This window comes from Pempheris klunzingeri, chromosome 5 (assembly GCF_042242105.1).
Source record: "Pempheris klunzingeri isolate RE-2024b chromosome 5, fPemKlu1.hap1, whole genome shotgun sequence".
In the NCBI taxonomy this organism is placed as follows: Eukaryota; Metazoa; Chordata; class Actinopteri; order Acropomatiformes; family Pempheridae; genus Pempheris; species Pempheris klunzingeri.
The window spans coordinates 2,008,472-2,031,613 of NC_092016.1; the positions used below are offsets into that span (position 1 = coordinate 2,008,472).

The 23,142-nt window shown below is 42.2% G+C and overlaps 2 protein-coding genes and 1 pseudogene across 2 annotated transcripts; all 3 read right to left on the reverse strand.

Annotated features, from left to right (window-relative positions):
• Window positions 1-8,100: 8,100 nt before the first annotated feature.
• Window positions 8,101-9,509, reverse strand: LOC139201996 (gamma-crystallin M2-like; annotated as a pseudogene).
• A 6,899-nt stretch (window positions 9,510-16,408) lies between these two features.
• Window positions 16,409-17,702, reverse strand: LOC139201997 (gamma-crystallin M2-like). The gene is made up of 3 exons (XM_070831456.1): window positions 17,670-17,702; window positions 16,822-17,064; window positions 16,409-16,687 (listed from the first exon to the last, which is right to left on the reverse strand). Exons 1-3 carry the CDS (start codon window positions 17,700-17,702, stop codon window positions 16,409-16,411), a joined length of 555 nt encoding a protein of 184 aa, XP_070687557.1.
• Window positions 17,703-21,314: 3,612 nt separating this feature from the next.
• Window positions 21,315-22,553, reverse strand: LOC139202022 (gamma-crystallin M2-like). Its single transcript, XM_070831483.1, has 3 exons — window positions 22,521-22,553; window positions 21,730-21,972; window positions 21,315-21,593 (listed from the first exon to the last, which is right to left on the reverse strand). The coding sequence occupies exons 1-3, from the start codon at window positions 22,551-22,553 to the stop codon at window positions 21,315-21,317; spliced, it is 555 nt and encodes a 184-aa protein (XP_070687584.1).
• Between the last annotated feature and the right edge of the window lie 589 nt (window positions 22,554-23,142).

The following is a 23,142-nucleotide window of genomic DNA, read 5'->3' on the forward strand; positions in this document are numbered from 1 at the left end:
AAACGAGCAGCGGGAATCATAACTAAACATATTGAAAAAACAATCTGTCCCTGTCACACCTGTAACTCCTCCTCCTCTCCTGTCAAAGGTCAAACTCTGTCCAATCACGTGTCGCCTTGCTGGCCGGTGGATCCTCCCACAGCCACTGACAGTGAGGGTGGAGGAGCCGAGGAGGTGAAACTGCGCGTGGAGACCAGGGTTAACGGTGACCAGCTCAACAACCATTCAGGTGCCGAGAGCGGAGCCCCGCCCAGCTCACCTGACAGCAGCCAGCAGCCAATGAGACTACGAGGTGAGGATCATATGACCTGCTGACCACTCAGGACGCCGGCGCTCAGAATTTAACTTCATGATGTTTGTTTGTTTTCAGGGATCTTAAAGACCAGGACCCCCCCTTCCCCCCGTGCTCCCCTTCTGGACAGGAACAGGAAATACTCCCTCAGTGAAGCCCCGCCCCTCTGCTCCCTCGCCCCCTCCTCTCCAACCAATCACAGCCTCCGGCAGGTCGCCAGGGGGAACGGCATCCTTGTTAAAGTGCCACCTCTCTCCCCGCTGCTTCAGACACGGCCACCTCTGTCACCACGGCAACAGTACAGTGGAGTCACCACGGTAACCAGGAAGATGCTCGTGGCTACGGACGGGACCGAAGAGAAAAATGAGTCAGAGTGAGTTTCTGTTCAGGACATTTTTTCTTCTCTTTCAACTTTTTTCAACTTCAGATTTTACATTTTAGCCGTTTGGGTTATTTTTTTTTAAAGTTTTGGTTGAAATGTTCTTCTGACCAGCTGTGATGTTGTGGCAGCGTAGCAGCCACTAGGTGGAGCTCTGCTTTAAGATTTCACACTCTCTGTTCTGACACTCAGATGTCCAGTGAGATAAAAACCTGAATGGCCAGCAGCAGACAGGATTGTAACTTATAGCACATTTCTATTTTGTTTTCTATTTTTTTTTGTATTATTATTCCTGTCTTTTTGTCTCAGTTTCTTTGTTCTTTAGAACATTTATATTTCATGACATCTGTAAAAACCTGTGCAGTAAGTTTGGCTGAGGTTTGATAGTTTTATAGTGATATTTGCAGTTTATCTTAATAAATGTAGAATAATAACATTCAAACAACTAAGTGAAATACACTGAGTGGCCATTTTAGACATAGTTTTTAGTTTCAAGTCATATTTATTCATATGAGATGCAAAAAGGTAAAAAGCCAATTAATGGGATGATTTGGGGTCAACACAAATATATATAAATTTAAGTTTATTTCATTTATTTCAAGTTTGCATCATCAAAAATGGAACTTTAATCCGAAATTTCTCTTCATTAATCAGAGTTCCTGTTGGTTTTCAGTTGCAGCGATGAAACTTCCATCTGAAGATTCAAACTGACGACTTTTCACCTCCGGAGATGAACCTGTAGCTGCAGAAGAGGAAACCACAGAAGAAGAAGATCATATGAGCTGTTAGCTGGAAATGACTTTGTTCAGTACAAAGCTGGAGGTCAAAGGTCAGTCGCTGACAGGAAGTATGACACTGAGGTCACATCCTGTTGCCGCTGCTACACCTTGATTTTTAACATCAGAGATAAAATGGGGGCAGAAATCCAGGCGTGAAGGACTGATGAATCCTGGTTTACAGCCTCGTAGTTAAAACCTCTGGTCTGACTCAGGGTGCCGACACTGAATCTGCCTCTAAAACCAAACAGAACCTGGTCCAGAGCTGGCGCACATCTGGTCCTCCACTGCCAGAACACAGCCGACACTCAGCCAGCATTTAGCTGTCAACCGGCAGCCAGCCGATAGTCAGCCAACAGCCAGCCGATAGTCAGCCAACAGCCAGCCGATAGTCAGCCAACAGCCAGCCAATAGTCAGCCAACAGCCAGCCGATAGTCAGCCAACAGCCAGCCGATAGTCAGCCAACAGCCAGCCGATAGTCAGCCAACAGCCAGCCAATAGTCAGCCAACAGCCAGCCGATAGTCAACCGGCAGCCAGCCGATAGTCAGCCAACAGCCAGCCAATAGTCAGCCAACAGCCAGCCGATAGTCAGCCAACAGCCAGCCGATAGTCAGCCAACAGCCAGCCAATAGTCAGCCAACAGCCAGCCGATAGTCAACCGGCAGCCAGCCGATAGTCAGCCAACAGCCAGCCAATAGTCAACCGGCAGCCAGCCGACACCCAGCCGATAGTCAGGCAACAGCCAGCCGATAGTCAACCGGCAGCCAGCCGATAGTCAGCCAACAGCCAGCCGATAGTCAGCCAACAGCCAGCCAATAGTCAGCCAACAGCCAGCCAATAGTCAACCGGCAGCCAGCCGATAGTCAGCCAACAGCCAGCCGATAGTCAGCCAACAGCCAGCCAATAGTCAACCGGCAGCCAGCCGATAGTCAGCCGACAGCCAGCATTTAGCTGTCAACCATCAGCCAGCCGATGGTCAGTGACAGCCAGCCGATGGCCAGCCGATAGTCAACCAACAGCCAGTTGACAACCGGCCGACGGTCAGCCGACAGCCAGCCAACAACCAGCCGACAACCAGCTGACAACCAGCCAATAGTCAGCGGACACTCAGCCAGCATTAAGCTGTAGTCAGCTGTAGTCGGGTCGACTCAGCGGGAAAGATTACAAACTTCTGACAGGGTTCGTCTTCAGTCTGATCATAAATCTTTGATCCAGATTTGGTTTGTTGTTGTAAACTCATCAGTCAACAGGACAGAAGCTTCTCCTGTTGCTCTAAAAAGACATCGCAACTCAAACGGTACTTTCTGCACCACACTGGACAATTTACAGACAGCAGACACGAGTGTAATCACCAAAATAACAGCGATACGTGATGTCATGTCGGCACTGCTCACCTGCACGAGTGTGATTGGATGTGACTTTCCACACGGCTGTGAATGAGCCAATCATTGAGAAGCATATTGCAGCAAACAGCCGACATTCAGAAGAAGTTTCAGACGTCAGAGCTCAGCTGAACCAACACATCAGTATGTTGGATCTTTTAATTCCTTCAGGCCTTAAACGAATGCACCTAAAAGTGACCTGAAACCAACCAATCACAGCGAGCCAGCGCCTCCGCCTGTGGCTCCATTCCAAACAGAGACAGTGCAGCTGGCAGCGCTCCATTTAGTTGCTTTTTGTTCACGTTATTCATTAATCCTGAGCGCTCAGTCTGAAGAAAAGTCAGCTGTTTGAATACAGAATAAAACTTAAACACGCTAAAAAAATATTTATCAATACTGAGGTGGATGATTACCTTGGTATTACACATTGATTACAGGTGACATCAGCCAACTCTGCTGTGATGAAATTCATTTTGGTCCCAGATGTGCTGTTGTCTGGTTCTTCTGCAGCTGTTTTATCATTCGAAGTCAGTTTAAAGTTGATGCACGTGGACATTTTTTACACTCATGAACACATGAACTCCAGGTCACACAGATCATCGGGATTTAGTGAATACAAAGTGTTTCCGTCCTCCCGTTTTTATTCACATTTTCAATTTGGGCATTAAAGAAGAAATTAGAAAATAACCTCTAAATGTATGTCTCGGGTAGTGTGAGGTGTAAAAATTGGCGTGTGGATATAAAAGCAAACTGAAACTGTTGTCCGAGCCAAGACTGGAGCTGTTTCATTTCTTCTTCTTCGTCTTCTTACATTCACACAACCGAGGTGGATAAAAACAAGAGAAGTTTTGCGGTTCAAGCTCGGATCTCCTCCTCAGCGGAGGGTTAAAACTTTCAGGGAAATCTACTTTTATTTTGAAATTCAGAACGTGACGTGCCACACCTGTAAATGAAAGCTGTGTTTTAGATTTGTAGATATGATTTATTTTTTATACACGTGTAAAGCAGACAACTAATGTTTGTGTGTCTTTATGTTTGGACTGTAAAATAAAAGCTTTTGATATGTTAATCATCGGGTGATTGGGTCATTTTACACCAGATCTCTTTCAGATCTAATGTTTTGTATTCATTTGTTAATTTGTCATTTGTTAAACACTGTTGAAATCAGATGTACCTGGTTAAAGCTATTTGTCTTTACCTGATTTACCATTATGATGAAAGTCCTGACTTAACTTTACCAAGATGATGACCTGACTTTGCCATATGCTACACATCATAAACTCAAAATGCTTTATTTTGAAAGTCTAACCAGATGTTGCATGTGTACTGTCGCTAACCTGACCACCTTGACCTCGCGCTGCACACACAAAACCAGAGGGACACCCACAGCGTCATAGTTTGAAGCGTGGGGCCACTGAATAAGCTGCCACGCTTGACATGTTGGGAGTGAGACTGTGTTGTTGGTATTTGGTAAAAGGACTCACTTGTATAGCACTTTTCTAGTGTGTTCAACCACTCAAAGCACTTTAACACTACATTCACCCTTTCACACACCATTCACACACTGGTGGCAGGTTGCCAACCGCTCCCGTGTTCAGTTAACTTGACATGAATCAGTCTGTATGTGAACCAGATTGTTTCCATTATGATGTTTAGTGTACAAATATCTGAGGTTAAGCTCTGATCTTTCCAAGCTTTTGGTCAAAAAACATAAAACATGATCATATGGCTGTAATTCTGCCTTAGTGTTTGTTCATGTTTCTAATGTTCTGCCACCTTTAGAGTAGAAGAACACCACAATCACACAGGTATGTAGAAAATCTTATTAATGAATGTAGCTGTTCATATTCCAGCTCTGGAATAACACGTTAATATATATTAATGTTAAGTGACAAGTGGTAATATTGGGTTTTTTTTAATTCAAAAGTTGAAACAGCAGAGTAACACTTGGTAAAAATGTAATAAAGTTATAAAGGGGCAAAGTATTGAATGACAACATGGTAGCATTGGAGTAACCAGCATAATCTGCCCACAATCATCAGATTATACCTGTGTGACACTTATAATAACAATGATTTCACAGTAAAATTGTTGTAAATGAAGAGATTTATGTTGATTTCCTGATATCCAATAAATTCTGTCAAAATTCTACTTTAAATACCATAATTGTTGACTTGAGAACACAGGGTACATATACATGGGTACTTTGGTTATGGGGCCAATTTGTATATTATTTGGGATATGGCATTTACACAGAACACATAAATCCTGTGATATTTGCAACACAAGCCAGCAGTACTGAAATCGTAACCTGTCCTGTGACCTGTGCGCTACAGACTTGAATAGGTCAGCGTTTCAATACTTTTTCGCACCTAAATTACCAAGTAAATCCATCTCTCTCATTCCCAAAAGACAAAACTGTGCGTCTTCGTCGCCTCAGAAGCGAGATGCTTTCACTGCCACCTTTGTTTGTGTTTCTGTTGCGTCACTTGGCTGAGGCCGTGACTGCGCAGGTTGTTGGGAGTGACCAGAAACCTGGATAAGATGTGTACAAATAACGCTAGCCTGGTTTCTTTCAGGGCATATCCAGGTTTGTCAAAACCAGGATAAGGGATTTGTGCTTATGCTCATGTCTATGTAAACACATTCATGGAGGCTCCATCACAAGTCTGGTAGTGTTACAGTGAGTGATGATGAATCTGTATTAAGTGGAAAAAGATCGTTTTGGTATTAAAGCCCTCACTTGTGGCTGCTATGTAGAAATAACTTTTCTTTGCTGATGACGCTCTTGTTTCTGTCTCACTAACATTTCTCTGAATACCATTGATCATCATGGGATTTAAACTACTCATACACACTCAGTCTTTGTTCCTATAATTTATTATTTACCTATACACATAAAGCCTTCACATAAAGATGTGGTGCTGCGTCCTGCAAACTGTTTAATATGGGATTACACATTCTGATCAGGACACTACTTTACTTAATCACACATCTAAACTGTTATGTCTAGTGAATTATATCATTTTATTTTGTCCAGTCTTCAGTCTCTTTGTAATGTTAGCATTACTTCCTGCTTTTATGTGTTTTTCCACCTGTGTGATTGTCTGCTCTGCCCTGATTGTTTCTACCTGTGTTCACTTACCTTGTGTGCATATTTAGTCCACGTCTCTCTTTGTCTTGTCCAATGTGTCAGAGAGCCAGTGTTTTGGCAAGTCAATTCCCTGTGATTATGTAAGATCTTTAAGCCATATTATCCTCTGTACTCCATGTTTTTCCACTATAAGAGTGATTTCTTTTTTTATTTGAGTTTATTTATCCCTTTTCCCCCTCATTAAGAGTGGTTTTCTATTCATTAATGTTTCCTTGCAAGAGTGATTAAAAGAGAACTTTTCATTAAATGCTTTTTATCTTCTAACTTTTTTTTTTAACTATTCATGCCTCAGAGTCCGGTTGTGACGTTACGACTCATTTACTGAGTCATCCATCCTTTCTACCATGACTCAGCAGTCGGGCACACCAGCCCCCTGTGGTATTCAAGTCAAAACAATGCTACTGGGGGGGCATCCATTCTTGGACTGACTGGGGCAGGGGCCACCCTAATCCTCCAGTAGGGAGTCAAACAGAGACATAATAAGTCAGGCCAGGAGCTCATTCACAACAGCACTAGTACTGTTATGGAACAAAGGTGTAGTTTTTTTGTTCTTTTTTTCAAATTAAAGTCAGGAGTTTCCTACCAAGGTTTTGAAGCGCCATCATCTTGTAAATGTTTTTGTAGCCTCAGAGGCAGCATGGTTGTCAGTATCTGTCAGTCCACCACTTTGGTCCAGACTGAACTGGAATTGCTTTGGAGAGCCTCTATTTTCATCCAGCATCAACATTTTAACTTGTCCAACAATTTGGTTCATGGCCAAACACCTGCAAAACCAATGAAATTCCCATCAGCCTCAGCTACAGGCCTACGTAGTGTTTACTGCTAATAGGCTAACATTAGCTTGTTAATAAGCTCACAGCACCACTGTGAACTCACAGAGCTGCTAGAGTGGTACAACTTTTAAAAGCACTCTCAAAACTTTCTTATTCTCCCAGGTTTAAGGTTCATGACAGTTTGTCACACTTGACTCTCACAGTTTATTACATGTGCAGCTCTAGGACAGAGATTTCTCTTGCATTGTGTTCATGTTTTTGTTTTTTACTGTTGGGTGTGTTTAATGCATGTTGGATGCATGCTGCGTTGATTTTTGCTCATGCTTTTATTTTCATATTTATGATGCATATGTTACCAAAGTTCTAATGTTTATGCTTATAGTTTTATATTTGTCTTTCGTTGTAAAGTACGTTGAGTTGATGTACCTGAAATACCTTGTAGTGGCAACTGCAGTTTGTTAACTGGCCAAATATTGGTGGTGAGAGCCAAAGAGAAGTTACTGGTTTCAGAAGATACTGGTAATGTTGTGTCTCTCTGAAGTCACTGTAAAAAGCTGAATTGAACAGGGAGAAGTCTGAACTGATCAGTGGGCTTTAATGTAGATTTATGGCTTGGCTGTAGGGCTCCTTCTGTCCTCCAGGGGGCGCTGCATGGAGAAGAGTTCCAGTGTGGAGGCAATGAGTCAGCTCTTCTGGACTGTTGAAGCTCAGGCAGAAACACCTGCTCACCTGGACTCACCTTCTCAGGTAGAAGAGCTGCACTTCTGTTCTGCTCTTTTATTGATGACACTCTTGTTTCCGTTCAGAGCCGATCAGGTTGATGGGAGGAGAAACATCTGGGACAGTGGAGACCAGTGGTGGACTGGGCCACGAAGGCTGCTAAGAGCTGCATTGTGTACATTCACATTTCTCATCTGCTCAGGCAAGACCATCACTAACACCTGTGTTTCCTCCTCTGTGACAGCTCACTGTAACAGTCACAGGTAGCGCAGAGTTACAGCTTTTGTCCACCACTGCATAGACTGAGGTTTGAGTTTAGTGAGGTGTCATTTGAAATGTTTCCATACTAATGCTGAGGTAAGTTTGATTCCACTTTTAGGAGAAAAAAATCAAAGACATGGCCACAAATATCCAAGCATCACTTCCTTCTTTACCGGGATATTTCAAGGAATGGTACTAGGCCCATTTCTCTTGCCACCAGTTAACATATATCTACTTTCTTATTTCCTAATCACTCACTGGTGAAGTTCATTTTTTTCAAGTGATCCAACAAATCAAACAGTAAACATTTTTAAGTCAAACATAACTTTATTGATATGTTCTCAGTGTTTTCATGGTGACTCTAGTAGTAAGAGTCCATGATGCGCCTCATGCTCATGAACCTCATGTTGCCCATGCCCATGTTCATGAAGTTCCTGTACTCTCCGGGCCTCATGTACATCATCCTGCCTCTGTAGTGGGGCTGCTCGTACATCAGCCAGTGTCCGTCCATCACGTTGCAGGACATGCAGTTGGACATGCGGTAACGGTCCATGACGTTGTCACAGTCGTCCATCATCTCGTGCATCATGCCTCCGAAGTTCTCCCTCTCGTAGATCCTCATTCTGTGAGATCCACGGTACTGAAACACATCCAGAGTCAATAATTAGTACTGTTGCTTTGTCTTGTTAAATGAAAATGAGTGGAATCTGATTGGTTGATGTCGCCCAAACTGATTCACATTAATGATGCTGAGGACATTAGTGCTGTGTGGTTACCATGGGGATCATGCGGCAGGACCTGATGCAGTCGCTCATTCCCATCATGCTCATGTAGTCGGAGTACTCGCCCCTCCTCATGAAGTACTGGTTTCCCATGTAGTTGGTGCGGTCGTAGACCATGAAGCAGCCCCTCTCCACCCTGCAGGAGTGGCACCTGCTCATGTAGGAGGACATGTCGGCGCAGTCGCTCATGCACTCATAGGAACGACCCTGGAAGTTCCTGTCCTCGTAGAAGATGATCTGAACACCAGACGGAAGACAGAAAGTGATGAGTTTTGGCTGACTGATGGAGTTTGAGGCTCAGTGCATGATGGGAAACACCAGGCTGATCTAAGAGCTGACTGGTTTAGATGGTTGTGACCGACACCACAGAGGGTGAGGATGACTGAATTTGTCACTTAAAACATTTTACTATATATATTTAAAAAAGATTTACTGTGGGATGGAAACCTGTCTCTTTCTTTCATAGAAGTAGTCCTGGATGTTGTCTGGTACGATTTTACATGATAACTGGTGGCAATTTTGAATCGCCCAACTTATTGTGAAAGAATACTTGACATGTAAAGTGAAATAAGGCTGTAAATGAAGAGAGCCTAGGTAAAAAGAAAGCTAAATATTTAGTACAAAATTATGGTTATGACTTGCAAACCATTTCTAAAGTGTGAATTTTTAAAAAAATCTGAACTTTTTAGAAAAAATCTCTTTAGAGATGAAAATTTAGTGAGAGGTTTTCCTGTTTTAAACAGATGAAACCTGTGTAGTGTTTGTTGGTTGCGTTCTCACCTTGCCCATCATGTTCATGTTGCTGGAAGTCATGTTGCTGCTCTGGTTGCTCAGCTGGTTGCTGATGTTGTTGCTGTTGCTGGTGGTGGATGACTGTGTTACCTGTGGAGCAGCTGCTGCTCTTTATAGTACCTGAGCAGCTGAAGCCTTTTGTCCAAACAGCCTGAGTCAGCACCTGTTAATAAAAGAGACGCTCGGTGTTCGGCATTTCTCTTAGAAACTACAGACAAAGCCCTTGTAACTTCCTTCTGACTATTGTAACGCCTTTTTTACTACTATAATGGCTCTCTGACCACTATAACACGCTTCTGGCTGTTTTAACGCCTTTCTGGCTACTGCACTATCCTTTGTAATGACCTTTTGACCACTACAATGACCTTTTGACCACTATAACGCACTTCCATCATAACCCATCTGACTGCTGTAACACCCTTCTGACTATTGCACCAATCTTTCTAACGACTGTCTGACTACTATAACGTGCTTCTGATTACTGTAACTTCCTTCTAACTACTATAACTTCATTCTGATTATCATAACCTTGTGACGACTGTAATGGCCATCTGCCCATCGTTACATCTTTCTAACTACTGTAGTGTCTTTCTGACTACTGGAACATGTTTCAGTCACTGTACCATCCTCTGTAACGACCTTCTGACTACTGTAGTACCTTTCTGATTACTGTAACATCCTTCTGATTACCGTACCAATCTTTGTAACGACCGCCTGACAACTATAATGCACCTCTGATTACTGTAACTCTTTTTTTTATTATGCCCATCTGAATTCCTTACATCTTACTCTGTAACGACCTTCTGACTACTATGATGTGCTTCCGACTACTCTAACTTCCTTCCTTCCTTCCTTTGCACTACCATTACATCCTTTTGACTACTGTAGTACCTTTCTGATCACTGTAACATCCTTCTGATTATTGTAAAATCCTTCTGACTACTGCACCAATCTTTGTAAGGACCGTCTGACTAATATAACCCGCTTCTGATTACCGTAACTTCTGATTATCATAACCTTGTGACGACTGTAATGCCCATCTTACTATCGTTACATCCTAACTACCATAGTGTCTTTCTGATTACTGTAGCGTGCTTCCATCTACAGTAACTTCTTTCTGATTACTTTAACATCCCTCTGGTTACTGTACCATCCTTTCAAACAACCTTCTGACTTCTACAATGCCTGTCTGACCTCCTATAACAGGCTTATGATCACTGTAACTTCATTCTGACTGTAACACCCTTTTGCATACTGTAACTTTCTTCTGATTGCTCCACCACTCTTCTAACTACTGCAACCTCCATCAGCCAGTATGCACAGTAAAGCCTCTGCAAAATGGTCTCTGGCAGTTTCGCTCAAGGGGGTGATTATTGTCATTTATCCATTGATCAAAGGAGCCAATCTAGTTTTAATAGCAGCCAACTGATGTGGCTATACTAGCCCAAAAACATGCATATTGAATCTCAAGCAAATTGATTTGAAAATTGAACAAATTGTGAATAAAATGTGCTGCTCCTTTTCAAACATTCAATGGGAAACTACCTCTATTAAAGTAACCAAAGAAACAAGTCTGAACAGCAGATCTATAAACCTTCCAAAAACCTTACCATAAAGACAGAAGGAGTTCACCTAGAGTCAAACTTTACCAGTCAGGTTTACTGCTAGTTGAGGGAATTTAACAGGGAGGGCATTCATGCTCATCAAGAGATTTACTAGTTAACAATGGTTATCACAAATGAACAATGGAGTTTGTTGATTAGCAACATCAGCAATGAAAGCAAGATGTGTGGTTGATGTGTTGTGGCGCTGAAGGTGATGTCAGCTGTAGGGGCGTCTCACGACTGCAACACCCTCCTGGCAGAGCTGGCAGCTTTCGCAGTAAAACCTCTGCAAATGATCCAAAATGGGGCAACTCATTGAAGAAATAAGCTCACGGCACTCCACATTTGAATGAACGAATGTCTTTATTGTCATTGTAACGAGTACAACAAAATTGAAAGGTACAAAGTGCAATATAAAAGAAATATCATCCACACCCAAACAACACGTCATTGCACAAGATTCAAGTCAGACAGTATTTAGTGCAATTATGGTTCTTGCATGGAAACTGCTTTTTAGTCTGTTTGTTCTGGCCTTTAATGTCCTGAAACGTCTGCCAGAGGGTAACAGTTCAAAAAGTGAATTGCCAGGATGGGTTGGATCCCTGAGGATGTGCTGTGCCCTCCTGAGACTGTGAAAACTGACCTGGTGCTCCACCACCGTGAGGGCGTTGCTGCTGTGGGCTGGTGGATGTGGTGAGACCGTCTCTAGTGACAGCACCTCAAAGCGAGCGAAGAAGCAGTTCAGCTCCTCTGCCAGTCAGGTGCCACCATCGTCAGCTGACAGGCTGCTGGGTCTGTAGTTTGTTATGTGGTGGAACCCCTCGCCACACCTGCCTGGAGCTGTTCCTCTATCCTCCTCTTATATGCAGCCTTTGCTTCTCTGGTTCCCCTCCCCTTTTGTTGGGATAAACTGGGATGCTCCTGTCCACAGTGGTGATGTCCGTGCAGAACTTTATGTAGTCCAAGACTGCTTTTGTATACTGCTCCAGGTCCTGATGTTCAAACCCATCCCAGTTTGTTGTCTCAAAGCAATCCTGCAGCTGCTGAGACGCACCGTCGGGCCAGGTCTTAACAGTTATGGGTGTAGTAGGAGCACTTTTCCTGAGGGGGGGGTATATGCTGGTGTTACATCTCCTTTGAAGGATGGAAAGGAGACATCAACATGACAATCAAGAGATGGAGTCAGAGTAGGTGTGGCACAAATATAACGATTTATTGACTACTACGAACAAAATTAACAAGTGTGGAGGAAGAGGGTGGGATGAGGGGTCGTGCCAAATAAACTCAAACAAATACTTCACTTTTTTCGTCACGGGAGTGGTACAGCTTCATCATATTGACATGACACACTCTGGTCTGTCGCCTACAGTCAGGGGTTTTGACAGCATAGTTGGTTTTGCTGAGTTTCTTATACACACACAATAAGGCCCTGAAAATTTTGTGGAGAGGGCAGAACCAGGTACACCTGGCCGAAACAACTGGGCTACTGCCTTCCTGTCATAGTGTTGCTTCATCTCTGTCTGGGTAGAGGCCAGGGCATCTTTGGCCAAAGAACAGGCTTTTTGGAGGTGATCTTTGAGCTTGGTGACATACTCTGGAATGCTCTGGACTCCTGTTTCTGGTATGACCAGTTGCTCCTTGAGGACCTTTAAAGGGCCCCTAACCTCATGTCCAAACACTAGTTCAGCTGGACTGAAGCCTAGAGACTCCTGTACCGCTTCACGAGCAGCAAACAAAATAAGTGGAACACACTCATCCCAATCTTTCTGTGACTCATGACAGTACTTGTGTAACATGGACTTCAAGGTTTGATGAAATCTCTCTAGCGGCCCCTGGCTTTCAGGATGGTAGGGGCTAGATGTGACATGAGTAATGCTTAAGGTTTTCAGTACTTGGGCAAATACCTTGGACTTGAAATTGGTGCCTTGATCGGTTTGCACCACCTTTGGTAGACCAAACAGAATTTCACCAAGGCCTTGGTAATGACTGGAGCGGTGATCTTTCGTAGTAGGATGGCTTCAGGGAATCTGGTGGAGGCACACATAATGGTTAACAGAAATTGATTTCTAGCTTTGGACTTTGGTAACGGTCCCACACAATCAACAATCACTTTTTCAAACGGCTCACCCATTACAGGAATGGGGCAGAGTGGAGCTGGGGGGAATCACCTGGTTTGGTTTTCCAGCTACCTGACACATGGCAAGTACGACAGTGTTGAATAACCTCCGACTTGAGTCCAGGCCAAAAGAAATGTTTAAGGACTCTGTCATAAGTTTTTGTGATTCCCATGTGCCCTGACCATGGGTGGTCATGAGCTAAAGACAGCACCTGTGAACAGTAGGTTGTAAACACAACAACCTGGTAAGTTGCACAGTCCACATCTTCCAAAACCCCACCAGCCCAGTGATGCATCAACAAGCCATTATCAAGTGCATAGGCCACCTTCCTCTTCCTGGCTTCCTCCTGGTCAATAACAGAGGAAAAACATTTTGAAAGAGTTTCATCACCCTTTTCCACAACCACCGAACTGGAGGGAGACTGCTCCGTGTCAACAAGTTCAGCCTCAGGTTGACCTTTTGACCTAGTCATCACAACTTCAGGACACTTCCCCACTCCCCGCACCCTTGAATGACACCGGGTTTCATGCGACACAGTAAAATGCCCTCTTTAATGCACGACTGAGAACCAGCTCAATCTCAGTATAGTGACGGATTTCCGATCTTTTGAGTCTCCAGTCAGTGAAACAAAACCTTCTGAAATAAATAGCCTAAAACAAGGATCGGGCTGATCATTATCACTCCCAACAGATTGTTCAGTGACAAGTGCTTGGACGGTTTTCATCAAACTTCCTTCCTTTTTCTGTGTAACCGGCTGAGACTGCTGTTTTTGCTTCAGTGACAGACAGTCGGCAATGATATGACCCCTCTTGTGGCAATAAAAACACTCACGATTCTCCTGCGGAGAAGATGCGGTTCCCTTGGCCATTTCAGGGGCAAAATGGCCAGCTTCAAGCCTTGAGAGACGTGAAACAGGAGTCCTGTCCGACCGAGGAGAAGACACAAACACGTTTTTATGGGTTAGCACAAATTCATCAGCCAACACAGCCGCCTTGGACAATGAAGTTACTTTCTGCTCATTCAAGAACATCACCATTTTCTCAGGTAAGGCACTTTTAAAGTCCTCCAAGAGCATTAACTGATGAAGGACTTCAAAACTGTTCTTGACCCCATTGGTGGCACACCACTTGTCAAAGAGAATCTCTTTCTCACGGGCAAATTCAACAAATGTTTGTCCACCGGCCTTTTTATGGTTCCGGAATTTTTGCCTATATGCCTCTGGCACAAGCTCATAAGCACGCAATATTGCTTCTTTCAGCACATCATATTGCAAGCTGTCCTCTAAAGGGAGAGATGACACAACCTCCTGTGCTCTCCCTACTAGCTTGCATTGGAGTAGGATAGGCCACATGTCTTTAGGCCAGTCCAGTGCTGTGGCGATTCTTTCAAATGCATTGAAGTAGGAGTCAACTTCGGACTCCCGAAAAGCTGGCACTAAAGCAATATTTTTAACTTTTAGTTTTTGTAGGTTTGTCCGTGAGGGTGCAGGATTATCATATGTGTGTGCTGTCTGCCCAGAAGAGATTCTCATAGCCTCCACTTCAAGCTGCCGAAACTTGACTTCTTTCTCAGCCTCTATGTCTAGCCTACAAATTTGTAGTCTATGGTCATAATCGGCTTTACGCTCCTTTTCTTGTGCCTCTAGCTGAAGGCGGGCTAAACGAACCTTAATTTTGACATCCCCACCTGAACCACTCGACTGTGGAGAGAGGTTCAAAATGAGGCAACGTTGTAGGGGGAGCCTCATGCACAAGCACACCACCCTGGGGTGTAGCCAGGTTGGCCTCTTTCCCCTTACCGTCTACATGAGGGGAAGCACATGGTCCAGCAGAAGGAACATCATCAACTGAAACCTCATCCACCTTTTGGGCTGAGATATCAGAAATGTCAATAGCCTTTAATTCAATTAGTTTTTCCAATACCCTCTTTTTGATTTCCCCTTTAAAGTGTGCTGCAATACACAACAGATCATCTTTACGGCATGCATCAACCTTCTCAAGAGTAGGATTGTCAATAAAGTCTTGTAAACTGAAAATCATCTTTCCCCTACTGCCACAACCACAGTGACTCATCAGTTTTGATTGTCTTTGGCAGCATTCAACAACACAACCACGCGATCACTGCAGGCAAAGTCCTTTTATAAGAGCCCTGGCAGTGATTGGCCAGTCTGGAAGTACCCACACTACACAGGTGCAGGCCAATCAGGTTGATGGCACCACACACAAACACAACTGCACTGTGCCCCCCCCCCTTTTCAGCCTGGCATGTAACAGCTGGTATCAAGCGCAGGGACATGTGATCTGACTGACCCAGATGAGATAAAGTCTTAGCCCTAAAGCTCAGCTTGATGTTGGAATAAACCTTGTCCAGTGTATTTTCTCCCCTTGTGGCACATTTAACATGCTGATGTAATTTGAGGAGTTTTGACCCGTCTCTCTATGCCACTCACTAATTCTTGTCTATGGAGTGGCCACAGGCATGGCACCCACCTACCAGAGTTCTTCTGTTTAGGTATATGAACATTTTCTGAATGATCCTACGACCATGCTGGGACAGGAACTCTCAATCCAAACTCTTTGTGCCTCCTTGGTGGTGGAACGACATACACTCAATTTAGACAGCAGAATCATACTTTGCCTTCATAAATCATAGTAAGATCGAGACTACTTACTCACCAATGCCGACAGTTTTTGAAGATCACTGTCAAAAGTCCCAGATTACAAGAAAGCAGCAGCTGGAAACCCAAATTCCCAAACTGGGACTGCACATTCCTCTCAAACATCCATTGTGTGTCCCACACTTTGTATTGCATGATTTTCCATGTCAGTTTTCACATTTTTTTTCGGTCTGGAGAGCAGACTGACTCGTCTGACCTCGATCCTGAGATCTCAGATGTGATGTTACTGTCGGCTTAAAGATGGAAATTTATGTTTCGCGCATTATAGCTTAATTTATGTGTATATTGTGTATAAACTTGTTTGTAAACTTGTTTTTCCACAAAAAACAGACATAGTTGTGATACATTCATGCCACAATGTGTTCTCATGTAATTAGTTTAAGTAATTTTTTTCTCAAATCCCAAAACAAATAGTTTGTGTCCTGCAAATGTAAAACAACCATGAGTTGATTGTCATTTTTTGTCTCACTAAAGTTGTTCTAATTCAATGAACCCATGATTTTAATGATGATGTTCTGTAATTCTCTTAGAAGCAGCAACATGAATGGCAATCTTATTTAAATAGCACAATTAATTGCAGGTAAACTCAAAGATCTCAAGTTCATTGTTTTTCCAAGTGATCCAACAAATCAAACAGTAAACATTTTTAAGTCAAACATAACTTTATTGATATGTTCTCAGTGTTTTCATGGTGACTCTAGTAGTAAGAGTCCATGATGCGCCTCATGCTCATGAACCTCATGTTGCCCATGCCCATGTTCATGAAGTTCCTGTACTCTCCGGGCCTCATGTACATCATCCTGCCTCTGTAGTGGGGCTGCTCGTACATCAGCCAGTGTCCGTCCATCACGTTGCAGGACATGCAGTTGGACATGCGGTAACGGTCCATGACGTTGTCACAGTCGTCCATCATCTCGTGCATCATGCCTCCGAAGTTCTCCCTCTCGTAGATCCTCATCCTGTAGGATCCGCGGTGCTGAAACACATCCAGAGTGAATAATTAGTACTGTTGCTATGTTTTGTTAAATGAGTGAGTGGAATCTGATTGGTCGATGTTGCCCAAACTGATTCACATTAATGATGCTGAGGACATTAGTGCTGTGTGGTTACCATGGGGATCATGCGGCAGGACCTGATGCAGTCGCTCATTCCCATCATGCTCATGTAGTCGGAGTACTCGCCCCTCCTCATGAAGTACTGGTTTCCCATGTAGTTGGTGCGGTCGTAGACCATGAAGCAGCCCCTCTCCACCCTGCAGGAGTGGCACCTGCTCATGTAGGAGGACATGTCGGCGCAGTCGCTCATGCACTCATAGGAACGACCCTGGAAGTTCCTGTCCTCGTAGAAGATGATCTGAACACCAGACAGAAGAAAGAAAGTGATGAGTTTTGACTGATGGAGTCTGAGGCTCAATGCATGATGGGAAACACCAGGCTGATCTAAGAGCTGACTGGTTTAGATGGTTGTGACCGACACCACAGAGGGTGAGGATGACTGAATTTGTCACTCAAAACATTTTACTATATATATTTAAAAAAGTGTCCACAGAGATTTACTGTGGGATGGAAACCTGTCTCTTTCTTTCATAGAAGTAGTCCTGGATGTTGTCTGGTACAATTTTACATGATAACTGGTGGCATTTTTGAATCGCCCAACTTATTCTGAAAGAATACTTGATATGTAAAGTGAAATAAGGCTGTAAATGAAGAGAGCCTAAATAGATTTAAAAAAATACCTACTTTTCATGAAATAATGTTTTTATTTATTTTAGGTAAAAAGAAAACTAAATATTTAGTCCAAAATTACGGTTATGACTTGCAAACCATTTCTAAAGTGAATTTTTAGAAAAATCTGAACTTTTTTTTGGGAAAAAATCTCTTTAAAGATGAAAATTTAGTGAGAGGTTTCCTGTTTTAAACAGATGAAACCTGTGTAGTGTTTGTTGGTTGCGTTCTCACCTTGCCCATCATGTTCATGTTGCTGGAAGTCATGTTGCTGCTCTGGTTGCTCAGCTGGTTGCTGATGTTGTCGCTGTTGCTGGTGGTGGATGACTGTGTTACCTGTGGAGCAGCTGCTGCTCTTTATAGTACCTGAGCAGCTGAAGCCTTTTGTCCAAACAGCCTGAGCCAGCAGCTGTTCATAGAAAACACCACCACAATGGATTTGTAAGGCAAATTCTTTGTAGAAAGACACACTCACAACTGGAGCAGTAACTAACTGAATCTGTGAGTATGTCTTTACACAGAGATTTACTGAAACCTGTTGACATACAGACAAGATGTTTTCTTTCATAAAGGCTGTCCTGGATATTATGTAGTACGACCAATAGAATAATAATTCCTGGTGGGATATATTGTGTTTTTTTTATCATAATACCAAGCGGGAGCATATATTAATTGAAAAGCAGTGGCCCAAGGATTGAGCCTTGTGGAACACCAAAGAATTGTTGCCTCAGCAGATTTAAAACTATGAAAACCAGTTAACAATAGCAAGGCCTACTAGACCGACTGAAACATGGAGTCTGTGAATTAAGATGTCATGATCAACTGTGTCAAAGGCAGCAGTGAGATCAAGCAATGCTAGGATGGAAGTTTTCTGAGTCACTGTTGACTGAAGCCTTTTTCTGAATTTCAAAACTTAACAGAATTTCACTCTTTCAAAAATAAATCTTAATACTGTTGGCACAAAAGTTGAAATAACGACAACCAGAGGGTCAAACCAGACTTTATATTCTAATAAGCAAATAATAGAAGAAACACAACAAACAAAATTGACAATATACAGGTGGAATAGGAATTTAATGAGTGCTCAAATATACATTTTCTTTCATGCTCATTTGGCAAACCAAAGAAAGTATCACCCTCCTAGATGTACATGGACCAACCTACATTTGGCACCTCTTATTTGATCATTAAAAAAAGTATCATTAAATAAAAACAGCCCCAATATGAAATGATTCATTGCCTTTCATTGTGAACACACCTTTTATGGTATGTTGTCACAATAATCTGTGAAAGTATTGATAATATATTAAGCTCCAATATGATCTAATGATGACTTGACATGACAGCTGGTTTATGTTCTTCTTCATCTTCAGTTTTGATTGTCAGGCTTTGAATCCTAAAACTACATTAGTGTTCTTCAGTAGTTTATATAAATTCAACATACATATGATTAACTATGGCCACAGAGGTGGAGTCTTCCTGGTAGTGACAATAAGCAAATAATAGAAGAAGCACAACATACAAAATTGACAATATACAGTGGATATAAAATGTCTACACACTCCTGTTAAAATGACAGGTTTGTGATGTAAAAAAATGAGACCAAGAAATCATTTCAGAACTCTTTCCACCTTTAATGTGACTTATAACCTGTACAACCCAATTGAAAAACAAACTGAAATCTATAAGGGGGGAAAATAAAACTAAAAAACTAAAATAATGTGGTTGCATAAGTGTGCACACCCTCTTATAACCGGGGATGTGGCTGCGTTCAGAATTAACAAATCACATTCAGAATCATGTTAAATAGGAGTCAGTACACACCTGCCATCATTTAAAGTGCCTCTGATTGACCCCAAATAAAGTTTAGATGTTCTTATAGGCTTTTTCTGACATTTTCTTAGTCGCATCTTACAGCAAAAGCCGTGGTCCGCAGAGAACTTCCAAAGAATCAGAGGGATCTCATTGTTAAAAGGTATCAGTCAGGAGAAGGGTATAAAAGAATTTCCAAGCCATTAGATATACCGTGGAACACAGTGAAGACAGTCGTCATCAAGTGGAGAAAATATGGCGCAACAGTGACATTACCAAGAACTGGACGTCCCTACAAAATTGATGAAAAGACGAGAAGAAAACTGGTCAGGGAGGCTGCCAAGAGGCCTACAGCAACATTAAAGGAGCTGCAGGAGTTTCTGGCAACTACTGGCTGCGCAGTACATGTGACAATAATCTCCTGTATTCTTCATATGTCTGGGCTGTGGGGTAGGGTGGCAAGACGGAAGCCTTTTCTTACGAAGAAAAACCTCAAAGCCCGGCTAAATTTTGCAAAAACACAATTGAAGTCTTCCAAAAGCATGTGGGGAAAATGTGTTATGGTGTGATGAAACCAAAGAAAATATCACCCTCCTTGGATGTACATGGACCATCATTGAATAAAAACATATGTTCTAAGCCCCAATATAAAGCACCTGTTCATAGAAAACACCACCACAATGGATTTGTGAGGATAATTCTTTGTAGAAAGACACACTCGCAACTGGAGCAGTAACTAACTGAATCTGTGAGTGTGTCTTTCTAAAGAGATTTACTGAAACCTGTTGACATACAGACAAGATATTTTCTTTCATAAAGGCTGTCCTCGATATTAATAATTCCTGGTGGGATATATTGTGTTTCTTTATCATAATACCAAGCGGGAGCATATGTAAATTGAAAAGCAATGGCTCAAGGATTGAGCCTTGTGGAACACCAGAGAGAATTTTTGCCTCAGCAGATTTAAAACTATGAAAACCAGTTAACAATAGCAGGGCCTACTAGACCGACTGAAACGTGGAGACTGTGAATTAAGATGTCATGATCAACAGTGTCAAAGGCAGCAGTGAGATGAAGCAATGCTAGGATGGAAGTTTTCGGAGTCACTGTTGACTGAAGCATAACAGAATTTCACTCTTTCAAAAATAAATCTTAATACTGTTGGCACAAAAGCTGAAATAACGACAACCAGAGGGTCAAACCAGACTTTATATTCTAATAAGCAAATAATAGAACAAGCACAACAAACAAAATTGACAATATACAGGTGGAATAGGAATTTAATATGAGTGCTCAAATACACATTTACTTTTCATGCTCATTTGGCAAACCAAAGAAAATATCACCCTCCTGGATTCATTAAATAAAAACACATGTTCTAAGCCCCAATATGAAATGATTCATTGCCTTTCATTGTGAACACACCTTTATGGTATGTTGTCACAATAGTCTGCTTGTGAAAAAACTTGCAAGTATTGATAATTCATTAAGCTCTCCAATATGATCTAATGATGACTTGACATGACAGCTGGTTTATGTTGTTCTTCTTCCTCAGTTTTGATTGTCAGATTTTGTATCCTAAAACTACATGAGTGTTCTTCAGTAGTTTTATATAAATTCAACATACATATGATTAACTATGGCCACAGAGGTGGAGCCATCCCTTCCATGTTTTGTTTGCCACAGGCAATGATATAATCTATATTTTAACTTTTCAAAACTTTTTTTTTGTTAATATTTCTAAATAAATGCCATCACTACTTCCATTGCAATATCTACTCAGGTACCTTTTTTACCTTTTTTGTACCCTGTTAATGACTTAATAGATGCTCAGTAATGTCATTTATTTACCTCTGAAGTTATTTCTTTCTCTTTCTACTTATTTGTACAAATACTTTATTTAAACCAAATAATTACACTTTAATTTGTAGGCTGTAATTTGTAAAATTGACCTTGATTATGAGCAAAAGTTCATTGTTTTCCCAAGTGATCCAACAAACGAGACAGTAATTGTTTTTAAGTCAAACATAACTTTATTGATATGTTCTCAGTGTTTTCATGGTGACTCTAGTAGTAAGAGTCCATGATGCGCCTCATGCTCATGAACCTCATGTTGCCCATGCCCATGTTCATGAAGTTCCTGTACTCTCCGGGCCTCATGTACATCATCCTGCCTCTGTAGTGGGGCTGCTCGTACATCAGCCAGTGTCCGTCCATCACGTTACAGGACATGCAGTTGGACATGCGGTAACGGTCCATGACGTTGTCACAGTCGTCCATCATCTCGTGCATCATGCCTCCGAAGTTCTCCCTCTCGTAGATCCTCATCCTGTAGGATCCGCGGTGCTGAAACACATCCAGAGTGGATAATTAGTACTGTTGCTATGTTTTGTTAAATGAAAATGAGTGGAATCTGATTGGTCGATGTCGCCCAAACTGATTCACATTAATGATACTGAGGACATTAGTGCTGTGTGGTTACCATGGGGATCATGCGGCAGGACCTGATGCAGTCGCTCATTCCCATCATGCTCATGTAGTCGGAGTACTCGCCCCTCCTCATGAAGTACTGGTTTCCCATGTAGTTGGTGCGGTCGTAGACCATGAAGCAGCCCCTCTCCACCCTGCAGGAGTGGCACCTGCTCATGTAGGAGGACATGTCGGCGCAGTCGCTCATGCACTCATAGGAACGACCCTGGAAGTTCCTGTCCTCGTAGAAGATGATCTGAACACCAGACAGAAGAAAGAAAGTGATGAGTTTTGGCTGATGGAGTCTGAGGCCCAGTGCATGATGGGAAACACCAGGCTGATCTAAGAGCTGATTGGTTTAGATGGTTGTGACCAACACCACAGAGGGTGAGGATGACTGAATTTGTCACTCAAAACGTTTTACTATATATATTTTCTTTCACAGAAGTTGTCTTGGATGTTGTCTGGTATGATTTACATGATAACTGGTGGTATTTCTGAATCGCCCAACTTATTCTGAAACTAGTCTATCATACATATCCTATCATTCTAGAGAGTGTAAATAGATGAAAAGAACATCTACATGAAATATTAATGTTAACTTAAGTAAAATAAAGATTTTGCACAAAATCTAGTAACCACTAATTATGGTTAAAACTTGTAAACCATCTCTAAAGTGTGACTTTTTAGAAAAATCAGAAAACTGATATTTAAAATAAAAAATCTCTCTGTAGAGACTTAGTGAGAGGTTTTCCTGTTTTAAACAGATGAAACCTGTGTAGTGTTTGTTGGTTGCGTTCTCACCTTGCCCATCATGTTCATGTTGCTGGAAGTCATGTTGCTGCTCTGGTTGCTCAGCTGGTTGCTGATGTTGTCGCTGTTGCTGGTGGTGGATGACTGTGTTACCTGTGGAGCAGCTGCTGCTCTTTATAGTACCTGAGCAGCTGAAGCCTTTTGTCCAAACAGCCTGAGCCAGCACCTGTTCATAGAAAACACCACCACAATGGATACGTGAGGATAATTCTTTGTAGAAAGACACACTCACAGCTGGAGCAGTAACTAACTGAATCTGTGAGTATGTCTTTACACAGAGGTTTACTGAAACAGACAAGATATTTTCTTTCATAAAGGCTGTCCTGGATATTATGTAGTACGACTAAAAGACTAATAACTCCTGGTGGGATACACATGTGGACAAAATTGTTGGTACCCTTCCGTAAAAGAAAGAAAAACCCACAATGGTCACTGAAATAACTTGAAACTGACAAAAGTAATAGTTAATTTTCAGTACATTTTTATTTATTAATGAAAATCAGACATTGCTTTTGAATTGTGGTTCAACAGAATCATTTTTAAAAAACAAAGTAATGAAACTGGCCTGGACAAAGATGATGGTACCCTTAACTTGATATTTTTTTGTCTTTAC